A 16,836-nucleotide genomic window follows, 5' to 3' on the forward strand; every position below is an offset into this window, starting at 1 on the left:
GTTTAGCTGGCTAATATGAGCTGTTACTGTGGCTGAGCTGGTTAAAGCGTTAAGCCTTGTTTATACTGGACGCGTCCGCATGAGCCCAAAGGTGCGCGCGGCAAAAATAACGTGATTGTAACAGCGCGCGCGCCTCCGCATCCCCTAGACACCATTTACTACACACAATAGGCTTTTTTCTCTGATTTTGAAAACTCTTCGCGATCGACTTAAAATGCTTCCAAGATCGACGGGTTGGTGATTCCTGTAACTGTTTTACGGTCAATGACAAGAGTACTAATCAGCTGTCTCACGAACGTAACCAATACATTTATCCCCACATAGCAAAGCCATAACACAGCGAGGGAGAAGAATTAAGTTACATGAAACAATCCAACTACATATTTTTCACCACTGACAAGGGAAAAGTCATTACTCACGGTGTTTATGGCTAGCTTCTAGATTTCTGCGGCTTCTCTTTCAAGGTAGTGACGAAACGCGCTCTGTAACGCTGTGTGTTCGCTGTCGGCTACGGTAGAAACATGACGTCACAATATGTCGACCTTCATAGAAGGGGATTCCCGCGCCTATGTAGATATAAATGCCTCATTCTAAGGTAATAAAAACATTACGGTTTATTAAGTTCTTTATACACAACTGAACACATAGTTATGGATGTCATATTGCATTTCTGTAAATAGATACTCAAAATTTTTACACATTGCACCTTTAACAAAATACTATTTCAGTTCTTCTTCATCAGAATTCTGTTTATTTGTGTAATCTACTAGGAATTTCTGAGTGAAAATGAATCCTACAGCGGGATTTTAGACCACGTCTGTGAACGAATCAGTGTTTTTACAAATCCTTCAAGTGAACGAATCATTCTGATTTGTTCATTGTTGTGCCGAACACTCTCTCAAGTCTCTTAGAAGATTTGATCAAATGCAAATTTGAATAAGACTAGTTTCAGTCGTGAATGTATCAGTGCCTTTTTAACAAATACATCTGAATGATTCAATGACTCCGAATAGGAACGAAGCTTATTCATCTGCATCTTCTGGAATTAATATGTAATCTGCAGAACCACTGAATCCGTTCACAAAAACATTATGGCTGATCTTCAAATCATCTAAAAAACATTTTAAGTATTATAATGAACAAACATATAATACTATAATGCTCAAAATGATTCGTTCACTTAAAAGTAGGGTTAGGAATCGACAATCGATTCCATTTCCAAAGTTAAACTTTCAATTCCTCTCATCGATTTCTTTGTGTGTATTTCAATATGACTTTAAAACATTCGAGTGTGAGAGACTCTGTTTCTGTGTTCATGTGCATCAGTATATTGGATCTGTGCAGCTCTTAAAGTGACAGTACTAATATTCCTGCTCCATAATAACACTAATTAAACAACAGAAGATAAAGAGAAAACTCACTCATTCTTCACTGAATAACTTTTGTAACTATATTTGTAATGTATATTTTATTTATAAAGTGCAGTGTTATTGTACAATTGATTACAGTTTCTGTACCTGAATACCTGAAAATCTTAAAACACAGTTTATTTCCATCCTATATTTGTTCATTTGCTGCGATTGATTATTTTTTATTTTTTATTTTTTAATTACTGAGTGTTTATAAGTCTTTAGTAATGCTTGAAATGTATATTAGTTATGCTAGTTGTTCTTCTATGGTGTTTTTAAACCACAGGCAAACATTCCTTGTGTAAGTGTGTTTATCCTGTTATATTCAGCAAATATTTAATGTTTTGCTATAATACTTAAATAAATGAAAATGATATCTAGTTTTTTTTTTACCTTATTGGAATCGAAATTAGAAATCAATAAGAATCGGAATCGATAAGATTCAAACAATATCCAACTCTACTTAAAATAATGTATATCGGATCCTCAGTGATTTAAATATCTCACAGGTGTTTATTTCTCTGTTCCCATCACAGCTTTAATCCTGCGAATCATTTTGAATGAGAGATAGTTCCTTCATTATGATTCAATAAATATATTCAGCAGAAATGGCCACTGAACAAAACTATTTTCATTGAAAAATCGGAACTGGATGGAATCAAAATACCCAGCAAACAAAAAAAAAGAATGGCGTCAGTGAAAGTAAACTCTCCTTCACTGATGTCCTTCTGTTGGGTTATGACAAAAACACACGTCTGCTTATTACACATAAACGGACTGATTTACAGCAGAATAATGAGGGATGAGCTGCACGTTCTGTGTCCAAATATAGAGAGAGTTATCAACTCTGAGCAACAGACTCCGGATCGGGATCTGATCCCGGAGTTTCTCAGGGAATGTCACGTTTGAACCCTGAGGAAATCCCGATAAACCAGATTTAATCTCATGTTTCCCAGCCTCTAAAAATACCCTGATTCCCTCATGTGTGCTTTAGTGTGTGCGTAACACTATAACAGTCGTAACTCGTGTGCGCTTTAGCATGTGTGTAACACTATAACAGTCGTAACTCATGTGTGCTTTAGTGTGTGCGTAACACTGTGTGCGTAACACTATAACAGTCGTAACTCGTGTCTGCTTTAGCATATGTGTAATACTATAACAGTCGTAACTCATGTGTGCTTTAGCGTGTGTGTAACACCATAACAGTCGTAACTCATGTGTGCTTTAGAGTGTGTGTAACACCATAACAGTCGTAACTCATGTGTGCTTTAGCATGTGCTTAACACTATAACAGTCGTAACTCATGTGTGCTTTAGCGTGTGTGTAACACTATAACAGTCGTAACTCAGGTGTGCTTTAGCTTGTGTGTAACACTATAACAGTCGTAACTCAGGTGTGCTTTAGCTTGTGTGTAACACTATAACAGTCGTAACTCATGTGTGCTTCAGCGTGTGCGTAACACTATAACAGTTGTAACTCATGTGTGCTTCAGCGTGTGCGTAACACTATAACAGTTGTAACTCATGTGTGCTTCAGCGTGTGCGTAACACTATAACAGTTGTAACTCATGTGTGCTTCGGCGTGTGCGTAACACTATAACAGTCGTAAGTCATGTGTGCTTTAGCATGTGCGTAACACTATAACAGTCGTAACTCATGTGTGCTTTAGCGTGTGCGTAACACTATAACAGTCGTAACTCATGTGTGCTTTAGCGTGTGCATAACACTATAACAGTTGTAACTCATGTATGCTTTAGCGTGTGCGTAACACTATAACAGTTGTAACTCATGTGTGCTTTAGCGTGTGCGTAACACTATAACAGCCGTAACTCATGTGTGCTTTAGCGTGTGCGTAACACTATAACAGTTGTAACTCATGTGTGCTTTAGCGTGTGCGTAACACTATAACAGTTGTAACTCATGTGTGCTTTAGCGTGTGCGTAACACTATAACAGTTGTAACTCATGTGTGCTTTAGCGTGTGCGTAACACTATAACAGTCGTAACTCATGTGTGCTTTAGCGTGTGCATAACACTATAACAGTTGTAACTCATGTGTGCTTTAGCGTGTGCGTAAAACTATAACAGTCGTAACTCATGTGTGCTTTAGCGTGTGCGTAACACTATAACAGTCGTAACTTGTGTGCTTCAGCGTGTGAATAACACTATAACAGTCGTAACTCATGTGTGCTTTAGCGTGTGCGTAACACTATAACAGTCGTAACTCATGTGTGCTTTAGCGTGTGCGTAACACTATAACAGTTGTAACTCATGTGTGCTTTAGCGTGTGCGTAAAACTATAACAGTCGTAACTCATGTGTGCTTTAGCGTGTGCGTAACACTATAACAGTCGTAACTTGTGTGCTTCAGCGTGTGAATAACACTTTAACAGTCGTAACTCATGTGTGCTTTAGCGCGTGCATAACACTATAACATTTGTAACTCATGTATGCTTTAGCGTGTGCGTAAAACTATAACAGTCGTAACTCATGTGTGCTTTAGCGTGTGCGTAACACTATAACAGTCGTAACTTGTGTGCTTCAGCGTGTGAATAACACTATAACAGTCGTAACTCATGTGTGCTTTAGAGCGTGCATAACACTATAACAGTTGTAACTCATGTGTGCTTTAGCGTGTGCGTAACACTATAACAGTCGTAACTCATGTGTGCGTTAGCGTGTGTGTAACACTATAACAGTCGATACCCATGTGTGCTTTAGCGTGTGCGTAACACTATAACAGTCGTAACTCATGTGTGCCTTAGCGTGTACGTAACACTATAACAGTTGTAACTCATGGGTGCTTTAGCGTGTGCGTAACACTATAACAGTCGTAACTCATGTGTGCTTTAGCGTGTGCGTAACACTATAACAGTCGTAACTCATGTGTGCTTTAGCGTGTGCGTAACACTATAACAGTCGTAACTCATGTGTGCTTTAACGTGTGCGTAACACTATAACAGTCATAACTCATGTGTGCTTTAGCGTGTGCGTAACACTATAACAGTCGTAAGTCATGTGTGCTTCGGCGTGTGCGTAACACTATAACAGCCGTAACTCATGTGTGCTTTAGCGTGTGCGTAACACTATAACAGTCATAACTCATGTGTGCTTTAACGTGTGCGTAACACTATAACAGTCGTAACTCATGTGTGCTTTAACGTGTGCGTAACACTATAACAGTCATAACTCATGTGTGCTTTAGCGTGTGCATAACACTATAACAGCCGTAACTCATGTGTGCTTTAACGTGTGCGTAACACTATAACAGTCATAACTCATGTGTGCTTTAGCGTGTGCGTAACACTATAACAGTCGTAACTCATGTGTGCTTTAACGTGTGCGTAACACTATAACAGTCATAACTCATGTGTGCTTTAGCGTGTGCGTAACACTATAACAGTCGTAAGTCATGTGTGCTTCGGCGTGTGCGTAACACTATAACAGTCGTAACTCATGTGTGCTTTAGCGTGTGCGTAACACTATAACAGTCATAACTCATGTGTGCTTTAGCGTGTGCGTAACACTATAACAGCCGTAACTCATGTGTGCTTCGGCGTGTGCGTAACACTATAACAGTCGTAACTCATGTGTGCTTCGGCGTGTGCGTAACACTATAACAGCCGTAACTCATGTGTGCTTTAGCGTGTGCGTAACACTATAACTGTCGTAACTCATGTGTGCTTTAGCGTGTGCTTAACACTATAACAGTCGTAACTCATGTGTGCTTTAGCGTGTGCGTAACACTATAACAGTCGTAACTCATGTGTGCTTTAGCGTGTGCGTAACACTATAACAGTTGTAACTCATGTGTGCTTTAGCGTGTGCGTAACACTATAACAGTCGTAACTCATGTGTGCTTTAGCGTGTGCGTAACACTATAACAGTTGTAACTCATGTGTGCTTCGGCGTGTGCGTAACACTATAACAGTCGTAACTCATGTGTTCTTTAGCGTGTGCGTAACACTATAACAGTCGTAACTCATGTGTGCTTCGCCGTGTGCGTAACACTATAACAGCCGTAACTCATGTGTGCTTCGGCGTGTGCGTAACACTATAACATTCGTAACTCATGTGTGCTTCGCCGTGTGCGTAACACTATAACATTCGTAACTCATGTGTGCTTCGGCGTGTGCGAAACACTATAACAGCCGTAACTCATGTATGCTTTAGCGTGTGCGTAACACTATAACAGTCGTAACTCATGTGTGCTTCGGCGTGTGCGTAACACTATAACAGTCGTAACTCATGTGTGCTTCGCCGTGTGCGTAACACTATAACATTCGTAACTCATGTGTGCTTCGGCGTGTGCGAAACACTATAACAGCCGTAACTCATGTATGCTTTAGCGTGTGCGTAACACTATAACAGTTGTAACTCATGTGTGCTTCTGCGTGTGCGTAACACTATAACAGCCGTAACTCATGTGTGCTTTAGCGTGTGCGTAACACTATAACAGTTGTAACTCATGTGTGCTTCTGCGTGTCCGTAACACTATAACAGCCGTAACTCATGTGTGCTTTAGCGTGTGCGTAACACTATAACAGTTGTAACTCATGTGTGCTTTAGCGTGTGCGTAACTATAACAGCCGTAACTCATGTGTGCTTTAGCGTGTGCGTAACACTATAACAGCCGTAACTCATGTGTGCTTTAGCGTGTGCGTAACACTATAACAGTCGTAACTCATGTGTGCTTTAGCATGTGCGTAACACTATAACAGCCGTAACTCATGTGTGCTTCGGCGTGTGCGTAACACTATAACAGTCGTAACTCATGTGTGCTTTAGCGTGTGCGTAACACTATAACAGTCGTAACTCATGTGTGCTTTAGCATGTGCGTAACACTATAACAGTCGTAACTCATGTGTGCTTTAGCGTGTGCGTAACACTATAACAGTTGTAACTCATGTGTGCTTCTGCGTGTCCGTAACACTATAACAGCCGTAACTCATGTGTGCTTTAGCGTGTGCGTAACACTATAACAGTTGTAACTCATGTGTGCTTTAGCGTGTGCGTAACTATAACAGCCGTAACTCATGTGTGCTTTAGCGTGTGCGTAACACTATAACAGCCGTAACTCATGTGTGCTTTAGCGTGTGCGTAACACTATAACAGTCGTAACTCATGTGTGCTTTAGCATGTGCGTAACACTATAACAGCCGTAACTCATGTGTGCTTCGGCGTGTGCGTAACACTATAACAGTCGTAACTCATGTGTGCTTTAGCGTGTGCGTAACACTATAACAGTCGTAACTCATGTGTGCTTTAGCATGTGCGTAACACTATAACAGTCGTAACTCATGTGTGCTTTAGCGTGTGCGTAACACTATAACAGTTGTAACTCATGTGTGCTTCTGCGTGTCCGTAACACTATAACAGCCGTAACTCATGTGTGCTTTAGCGTGTGCGTAACACTATAACAGTTGTAACTCATGTGTGCTTTAGCGTGTGCGTAACTATAACAGCCGTAACTCATGTGTGCTTTAGCGTGTGCGTAACACTTTAACAGTCGTAACTCATGTGTGCTTTAGCGTGTGCGTAACACTATAACAGTCGTAACTCATGTGTGCATTAGCGTGTGCGTAACACTATAACAGTCATAACCAGAACTAATGATGAATATCTGATACACTAAAGTTATAACTGTTAATATGGACCTGAACTAACTATGAACTGTTAATATCAAGATGAATAAAAACTGCAACAAATGTATTGCTCATTGTTAATGTTAAATATGCATGTGTGCATGTGTGTGTGAGTGAGTGTGTGTGTGTGTGTGTGTGTGTGTGCATATGTTTGTGCGTGTGTGAGTGTGTGTGTGAGTGTGTGTGTGAGTGTGTGTGTGTGTGTGCCCGTGTTTGTGTGCTTATGTGTGTGCGTGTGTGTGTGTGTGTGTGTGTGTGTGTGTGCGTGTGTGTGTGTGTGTAAAACACATGATGATGACTAACATGCGCTCAACAGACTCATGCATAAACGAACGAAACTGATCAAACATGGAGGGAAATGAACAGAAAGTCATCGGTGCGTTGGTTCATTCCGATGGAAGAATCCCAGATTTCCCTTCCAAAGCAACTGGGAAAACTGGGAAAACTGGACTCTTGCTACTCATGAGGATGTTTCTGGAACTCTAGGGGAATCAGTGAGCGATCAGATCCTCCCTTCAAACCACAGAAGCAAAGTGAATTTGCTGTGATCAATGATTCAAAACAGCAGAAATGTAGGAGAGTTTATCAATGCCGGGATTGGGATTTCTCCTCCATCATTAGAGCATCACAGGCTCGGAGGATCCCGGATCTCAGGCACAGTTTGAAGAGAGGAGGAGAGTCACTGGGTTGGAATCATGCATGGAATATCAAACGAGGCGTGGAAGAGAAAGCACTGAAACTAGTTTCACAAAGTGGTTACTTACAGGTAGTAAGTGTAGGAGTGATAGGATCTTCTGCCGAGTGGGTGGAGGGGTGAGGGGGGGATGGAAATGGAAGGAAAGAAAAAGTAAAAATATTAATGTTTGAAAAATATAGAAAAATGAGCAAAACCTGATATGGTGACACAAGTGACGAGTGCCTGCAGTGACTGTGTGTGTGTGTGTGTGAGAGAGAGAGAGAGACAGAGGCGGGACTGTGGGCGGAGTCTATAGTGTGGGTGGGGCAACTGTTAGGAGCGTCTCTAAGAAAACCAGTTCATATTTAATTAGAGGCAAACGATAACGAGGCTGTTGTTGTGAAATTCCTGTGTATATACTTAAAAAAAGCAAGTCTAGTTAAAGTTCTTAGTCTTATTTATGCATTTATAAAACCAAAATTTCAGCCATCAGATATAATGATTTATAATTAATACCTTGAGAAAGGCTGATGGCAGAAACGCTGGATTTACACTTGCTTTTTTATATAATTTTGTGGGTAACGCTTTACAATAAGGTTTATTAGTTAATTAACTAATCTTAGTTAATATTAATTTCAACATTTACTAATACGTCATTAAAATCAAAGGTTGTATTTGTTAACATTAGTTAATGCACCGTGAACATAATGAACAGCTGTATTATTATTAACTAACATTAACAAAGATAAATAAATGCAGTAACTAATGAATTGCTCATGGTTAGTAAATACATTACTAATGTTAACTAATGAACCTTATTGTAAAGTGTTACCATTTTTTGTAACTTGCACCTCAACATTAATGTGTGTTTACATTTTTGCTAATCGTACATAAAACCAATCGTTCGTTAACTTTGAATAATGCATTAATTGACTTGGGAAAACAATCGTTCGGCTCGTGTTGAAAGCAACATTTTCATTCAGATTTACACAAATGCATTTCATTACTGACACTGCACTTCTTTTTAATGCAATATTTACATGCAAATATTTTCAATGCAATATTTACATGCTTTTCTTATGTTCCTTGTCTTTTATTAATGAGGCTCAATATCACAAAATAAATGCATTTTCAAAATTTGATCAGCTAAATGATCAAATATCGATCAGCACTCGAATGATTAAACAAGCAGTTCCTGCAAAACATTCTCACAATGAGACTTGCTTCATTAATGAGACTCTCACTGAGAGAGAGAGAGAGAGAGAGAGAGGAGAGAGAGAGAGAGAGAGAGAGAGAGAGAGAGAGAGAGAGAGAGAGAGAGAGAGAGAGAGAGAGAGAGAGAGAGAGAGAGAGAGAGAGAGAGAGAGAGAGAGAGAGAGAGAGAGAGAGAGAGAGGGAGAGAGAGAGAGAGAGAGAGAGAGAGGGAGAGAGAGAGAGGGGGAGAGAGAGGGAGAGAGAGAGAGAGAGAGAGAGAGAGAGAGAGAGAGAGAGAGAGAGAGAGAGAGAGTTCTAGCACTGGAAGTGTATTAGTAGTCTCTGTTAACAGTGAGTTCAGTCGGACTCAATCACTGATGTCAGTGGAAACGGATCCCATCAAATTACATTGAGATTGAACATGATCATTACGCTGAAATGGCGACGCATACAAACGATCCGGGGAACTGTCCCGTCAGCAGAACGGAGGAATCCTTGGCTAATGTTTGGCCATTTTGAGCAAAATCAATAGAGACAAACACCCTTCTTCTGAGAGCGTAATGACTCTCATTAAAAACATATTTACTCGCCCTGCCTTCAATTTACATCTCAAACCACTGGAAACTGGCTCTGCATCTAAACATCGGGATATTTGCTCCTGAACTCAGTAGTTTGACTCACGCTGAGAATGTAAACTCGCCCTCGGCGTCTCGTTGGGAGAAAAACGCCTTTCATCAAATTTTCTCTCTTATCTTTGCTTTTCTTTCAATCTTTTTTCTTTTCTGCACAAGATAAGCTCGGACAATATTTATGCTGTTTCCCCTCTCCGGGTCATTAAAGCGCGCCGTTTGTTTGAGAGCAGCGCGGAGAAAGAAAAAATTAATATTTCATCAGCCAGCATGTATTGGTGCCACAAATCGTGTAATAGTGCTTATCAGAGTGATCAAATCAATTATTCTGTGTTCAGCTGACAAAAGGAGCGATTGAAAAGCATTTGACTTTCATGTGTTCGTGAACTCGATGGAACCGTGACGAGAAACATTTCATCACAACGGCTCTATGAATGTGTTTGTTTCTGTCCCACGTCCCCCGATCTTCAGCTTCAGATTCGAAACATCCTCAACCAATGACGCGAGTTTGGGGGCGGGGCTATCCGTCTGACTGACAGCTGGTGGGAGTGCAGTGGGCGTAAAACAACTTCCAGTTTATCGAATAATTTTGTCTGTTTGTGTATGATTTTGACTTTTTATCTCTATTATTACTGTCATAATATTGACTTGTTTCTCATAATTATGGCTTTTATCTCATAATTATGACTTATATATAATATATACAATTAATATATCAATTGTAATTTTTTATCTCATACTTTGTCATAATTTTGTTATAATGTCTTTTTATTCCAGACTTATGATTTTTATGCCATAATCATAACTCCTTATCTCATAATTATAACTTTTTATTCCAAAATATTGAATTTTATTACATCATTTCGATTTAGTAGGCTATTATTTTTACTTTTTTGATCATAATCATTACTTTTTACCTCATTTTGATTTTTTTATCTCATAATTGTGATTGACTTTTATTTGATAAATTTGATTAAGTAGTCCATAATCGTGACTTTTTATCTCTTAATTATGACTTGGTATATCATAATTTAGATTTTTTTTATCTCATAATTTTAACTTTTTATCTCATTATCATTTTTTTATGCAACAATATTGACTTTTATTACATAATTGTGATTTAATAGGCCATAATATACTGACTTTATATACGGACTTTTTATGCAAAATATTGATTTTTTCATAATTTTACTTCAGTAGGCCATAATTATCTCATAATTATGATTTAGTAAATCATGAGTTTTTTCTAATGTGGTGAGAATGGGCTTCCATTAAAAACCGACACTCCAGTGAACTATATCTTCAGCTCCCTGCAGGAAAAAACAGCTCAGACCAGCTCAAGGTGGTTTTTGGAACATGTACATATATTTAGCAGCTAAAAAACAGTCATTTGGTTCTTTTATTTCTTGTATTTTTTTGTTCAGAGTCACTATAAGTGAGTCACTGGCAGTTTGAATCAACACTGTGACCCCTCAAAACATACTCAACCAATGACGTGAGTCTGGGGGATGGGCTATTGGTTTGACTGACAGCTGGTGGGAGTGCAGTGGTGTGTAAATGACACACTTCAGCTTTAAAGGAATTAAACATGGATGTTAATCAGATCAGAGGTAATATAGTTGAGTGTAAGTGAAGCTCTTACCGTTTCTTCATGACCAGCACCACACCAAGGAAGATGATTACGAAGAGCAGGACTCCAGCGATGACTCCTGCGATCTTCACCGTGTGATCCGTGTGTTTCTCCGGCTCCACAGCGTCAGGCTTACGGGTCGCAGCACCTGCAACACCAAACCAGTCACTACAACATCAAACCAGTCACTGCAACACCAAACCGATCACCAAACCAGTCACTGCAACACTAAACCAGTCACCAAACCAGTCACTGCAACACCAAACCAGTCACTACAACACCAAACCAGTCACTACAACACCAAACCAGTCCCTACAACATCAAAGCAGTTACTGCAACATCAAACCAGTCACTGCAACACCAAACCAGTCACTGCAACACCAAACCAGTCACTGCAACACCAAACCAGTCACCAAACCAGTCACTGCAACACCAAACCAGTCACCAAACCAATCACTGCAACACCAAACCAGTCACTACAACATCAAACCAGTCACTGCAACATCAAACCAGTCACTACAACATCAAACCAGTCACTACAACATCAAACCAGTCTCTGCAACACCAAACCAGTCACCAAACCAGTCACTGCAACACTAAACCAGTCACCAAACCAGTCACTGCAACACCAAACCAGTCACTACAACATCAAACCAGTCACTGCAACACCAAACCAGTCACTACAACATCAAACCAGTCACTGCAACACCAAACCAGTCACCAAACCAGTCACTGCAACACTAAACCAGTCACCAAACCAGTCACTGCAACACCAAACCAGTCACTGCAACACCAAACCAGTCACTACAACATCAAACCAGTCACTGCAACACCAAACCAGTCACTGCAACACCAAACCAGTCACTACAACATCAAACCAGTCACTGCAACACCAAACCCGTCACAAAACAGTCACTGCAACACCAAACCAGTCACCAAAATAGTCACTGCAACACCATACCAGTCACTGCAACACCAAACCAGTCACCAAACCAGTCACTGCAACATCAAACCAGTCACTACAACATCAAACCAGTCACTGCAACAACTAACCAGTCACCAAACCAGTCACTACAACATCAAACCAGTCACTGCAACATCAAACCAGTCTCCAAACCAGTCACTGCAACACCAATCCAGTCACTGCAACACCAAACCAGTCACTGCAACATCAAACCAGTAACTACAACACCAAACCAGTCACTGCAACACCAAAACAGTCATTCCGACACCAAACCAGTCACTGCGACACCAAACCAGTCACCAAAATAGTCATTGCAACACCAAACCAGTCACTGCAACACCAAACCAGTCACTAGAACATCAAACCAGTTACTACAACACCAAACAAGTCATTGCAACAGTAAACCAGTCACTGCAACACCAAACCAGTCACTGCAACATCAAACCAGTCACTGCAACATCAAACCAGTCACTGCAACACCTAACCAGTCACTGCAACACCAAACCAGTCACTACAACACCAAACCAGTCACTGCAACACCAAACCAGTAACTGCAACACCAAACCAGTCACTGCAACATCAAACCAGTAACTGCAACACCAAACCAGTCACTGCAACACCAAACCAGTCACTGCGACACCAAACCAGTCACCAAACCAGTCACTGCAACACCAAACCAGTCACTGCAACACCAAACCAGTCACTGCAACATCAAACCAGTCACTGCAACACCAAACCAGTCACTGCAACATCAAACCAGTCACTGCAACACCAAACCAGTCAGTCCAACACCAAACCAGTCACTACAACATCAAACCAGTCACTGCAACATCAAACCAGTCACTGCAACACCAAACCAGTCACTGCAACACCAAACCAGTCACTGCGACACCAAACCAGTCACCAAACCAGTCACTGCAACACCAAACCAGTCACTGCAACACCAAACCAGTCACTGCAACACCAAACCAGTCACTGCAACACCAAACCAGTCACTGCGACACCAAACCAGTCACCAAACCAGTCACTGCAACACCAAACCAGTCACTGCAACACCAAACCAGTCACTGCAACATCAAACCAGTCACTGCAACACCAAACCAGTCAGTGCAACACCAAACCAGTCACTGCAACACCAAACCAGTCACTGCAACATCAAACCAGTCACTGCAACACCAAACCAGTCACTGCAACACCAAACCAGTCACTGCAACACCAAACCAGTCACTGCACTGTTGATGTGTGTGTTTATATGTCGGATATACTTTTTGACGTGCACTCACTGCACAAATATACAGAGTTTATAGTATAATAACCTTATCGTTTTAAACAGCAGAAACTGAGACAAATGGACACGTGACGCACAGAACATCAGTGATGAAGGAAGATTGATATAATGATGTGCTAGTTGTTAGTAAAACAGGTTAGTGTTGGTAGACCGTTAATCAAGTTAATCACTGGTCATACTAGCCTGGCTTTGCTTGTAGGAAAGAGAAAGACTTCAAGATCTGAGATGTTTCTCCTAGAGAGCGATGTGAGCGAGTCTCAGATGTTTCTCCTGAGAGATCACTGGAACTGGAGATGTATGTCGAGCCAAATATCAATTCTCAGCTCTAAATGAAAAACTGTGTGGATTTGGGCCGGATTCGCTACATTTCCTCAGCCGTAGCCATGGTGACGGCCTGACAGCATCCCTCAGCCGTTGCCATGGTGACGGAGGATGGTTGCCATGTTTGGGTTTCTGTTTCGCCGCAGGTGATTCTCAAGAACAACAAAAGCCTGCATTCATGCTTTGATAAATCATAAAACTTTAATTATGACATGCTAAGTCATAATTCTATAATAAAAAGTAAAAATTTACATTCAATTCTGATTTTTAATCTTATTTTTATTTTGAACTTTTATCTTAGAATTTAAACCTTTTGTCAATTTCAACTTTTTATCTCATAATTAGGACTTTTTGTCTCAGTTTTTCATCATTTTGACTTTTGTCTCATAATAGACTATTTTATCTCATAATTTTGATTTAGCAAACAGACTATTTATCAAAATATACTATTTTAACTCATAAATGACTATTTTATCTCATAATTTTGACTTTATCTCATAATTTTGATTTAGAATTTTATCATTTTTGACGTTTGTCTCATAATAGACTATCCCATAATTGTATCTCATACTTATTTTAAGACTGACTATATTATTTCATAATTTGTGACTTAGTATTTTCTAATTTTAATGTTTGCCTCATAATTAACTATTTAATCTCATAATTTTGACTTTATCTCATATAATTTTGATTTAGTATTTTATCATTTTCGACGTTTGCCTCATAATAGACTATTTTATCTCATAATTGACTATTTAATCTCATAATAGACTATTTTATCTCATAATTGACTATTTAATCTCATAATTGACTATTTAATCTCATAATTTTGACTTTATCTAATAATTTTGATATAATATTTTATAATTTTTGACATTTGTCTCATAATAGACTATTTTATCTCATAATTAACTATTTTATCTCATAGTTTTGACTATCTCAAAATTATGAGCTAGTATTTTATCATTTTGACGTTTGTCTCATAATAGACTATTTAATGTCATAATTTTGACTTGATCTCATAATTATGACTTAGTATTTGATCGTTTGTTAGTATTTAAAGGATGCTGTAAGAAACCCTGCCTCTGAGAGCTTCAGCTGGACTAGGAATATTGAAATGTAATTTAAACGGGATGTGTTTGTCGTGCGCTGCGGTCTTTAGTTCAGGGTCTGCCGGGTCACATCGATTCCTTCGGCAGACATCAGTGCTGAATAAAGAGCAGCTAATTTAGTGACTCCTGCTCCAGCGTTTATTTCCCGCAGTAAATGTGTGTATTCAGTGTGCAGATTTGGCTAATAGAAAGTGACCTTCTGCGGGAAGCAAAACAGCGGGGATCAAACAAGACTCATCAGACGAACATAACCCTGAAAATCCTCAATTACCTTTTCAACCTGCATCCATTCAAAGCCGAAAGCAATCGACAAACACAACACAACATGCAGTCACCGGTCACACACACACACGGAGCAAATATATACCTTATAGCACTATAAAAAGTTGCACAGACTTTCAAAACAACAACAAAAAACATGTCCCGCTCATATTTCACTCAAAAAAATTGAAGGATTTACATTTGTCATAAGAGCATTATGAATAGTAATGACTTTATTCTCATGACTGTAATGCATCCAGATGCTTTAATTTTGAGATTTCCCAAAGACGATTCTATTACTACAAAATCATTATTTATTTATAAAAATCTGCATACGTTAGGCTTAAAATAAACAATTACTATTAATAAAAAATATACAAAATTAATAAAAAAAGATAAATAATATACAAATAATAAATAATATAAATAAAAGTATAAAATATTTTTTATAATATATAAATTGCAAAAAATATAAATATAAAATAATAGAAAATATAAAAATATCAGAAAAAATAATATAATATAATATATATATATATATATATATTATTTTTTTTTATTTTTTTTTATTTATTTTTTTTATTTTGGAATGAAGTATGATCTGGACATGAACACACTGTGTTGGTATAACATTCACACACACACACACACACACACACACACTAAACCTACCCATCACACAAAACTTTATGATTGATGATTTATAAGCTGTTTTCCTCATGAAGACCAACAAATGTCCCCACAAGGACAAGGATTTTAGATATTGGCATCTTTTTGGAGATATTATCCCCATAATGTAGGGTTTATCAGGACACACACACACACACACAAACACACACACACACACACACACACACACACACAGACACACACACACACAGACACACACAGACACACACACACACACACACACACACACACACACACACACACACTCCTCAGTGTGGATGGTGGTAGTTCTGACCTGTTAGTTGGCTGTCGCCGGCAGCGGGTGCGATTCGCACATATGGTGTGGTGAGCTGTGTCACAATAATGGCAGCTAGAAGAAGAGAAGAGATCCAGCCAACATGCAGAGAGAGAGAGAGAGAGAGAGAGAGAGAGAGGCATTCCTTCATCTATAGGTTATTAACGCAGAGAGAGGCTCCACAAAAACCCTCGCGAGCGGCCGCTTCATGGACAATCACATGATCATTCTTCACTAACATTTATAATTGATCAGAAGTTTAGCATTGTTAGCATAGCAACTGATGGACATCCGTGAAGCTTGGGTCAGAGCGGCTCACGAGGGCTTTAGAAAAGAGCTTGAGAAAGACAGAGTTTTATTCACATGCTCAGTGAGAATTAATAGCTTGACATTGAAGGTCAGTGAATTATTGCATGTATATTTTGACGTGTGGAAAACACAACTGAGTTCCTCAAAAAATATGAAAATATACCCTTCAAGTGTGTTTTATGAGACATTCGGTAACCAGTGGAGTCAGAAAGATCAACTTAATTCAAAGAGAAAAGATTATTGATTATCCACTGACAGATATTTGTTCTTGTTTTAGTCAGCGCTCGAGAGACTAGAGGTTATCAGTGTCGCCGCAAGAGAAACTGAGGACTCGGTCTCAGGCACTCGAGGAGCGGGTGGAGGCTGAGGAGCGGATGGAGTCTGTGATGAGAGGCACTCGAGGAGAGGGTGGAGGCTGTGACAAGGCACTCGAGGAG

At 39.4% G+C, this 16,836-nt stretch overlaps 1 protein-coding gene across 15 annotated transcripts in view; it reads right to left on the reverse strand.

Moving 5' to 3' along the window:
• LOC143747542 (receptor-type tyrosine-protein phosphatase mu-like) overlaps nt 1-16,836 on the reverse strand; it is a 281,363-nt gene that overhangs the window by 67,318 nt on the left and 197,209 nt on the right. For 5 of the 15 annotated variants that reach the window (XM_077240342.1, XM_077240338.1, XM_077240337.1 and 2 more), the window contains 3 exons: nt 16,091-16,165; nt 11,193-11,328; nt 7,816-7,845 (listed from right to left, as the gene is read on the reverse strand). In XM_077240342.1, the coding sequence (XP_077096457.1) occupies nt 7,816-7,845; nt 11,193-11,328; nt 16,091-16,165 (241 nt within the window). The remainder of the gene's footprint in view (nt 1-7,815; nt 7,846-11,192; nt 11,329-16,090; nt 16,166-16,836) is intronic. The other 10 variants (XM_077240346.1, XM_077240340.1, XM_077240339.1 and 7 more) reach the window with 3 other exon arrangements.

The sequence above is a fragment of the Siphateles boraxobius genome, unplaced genomic scaffold, assembly GCF_051911475.1.
Source record: "Siphateles boraxobius isolate OS27281-9 unplaced genomic scaffold, OSU_SipBor_1 225, whole genome shotgun sequence".
Taxonomy (NCBI): domain Eukaryota; kingdom Metazoa; phylum Chordata; class Actinopteri; order Cypriniformes; family Leuciscidae; genus Siphateles; species Siphateles boraxobius.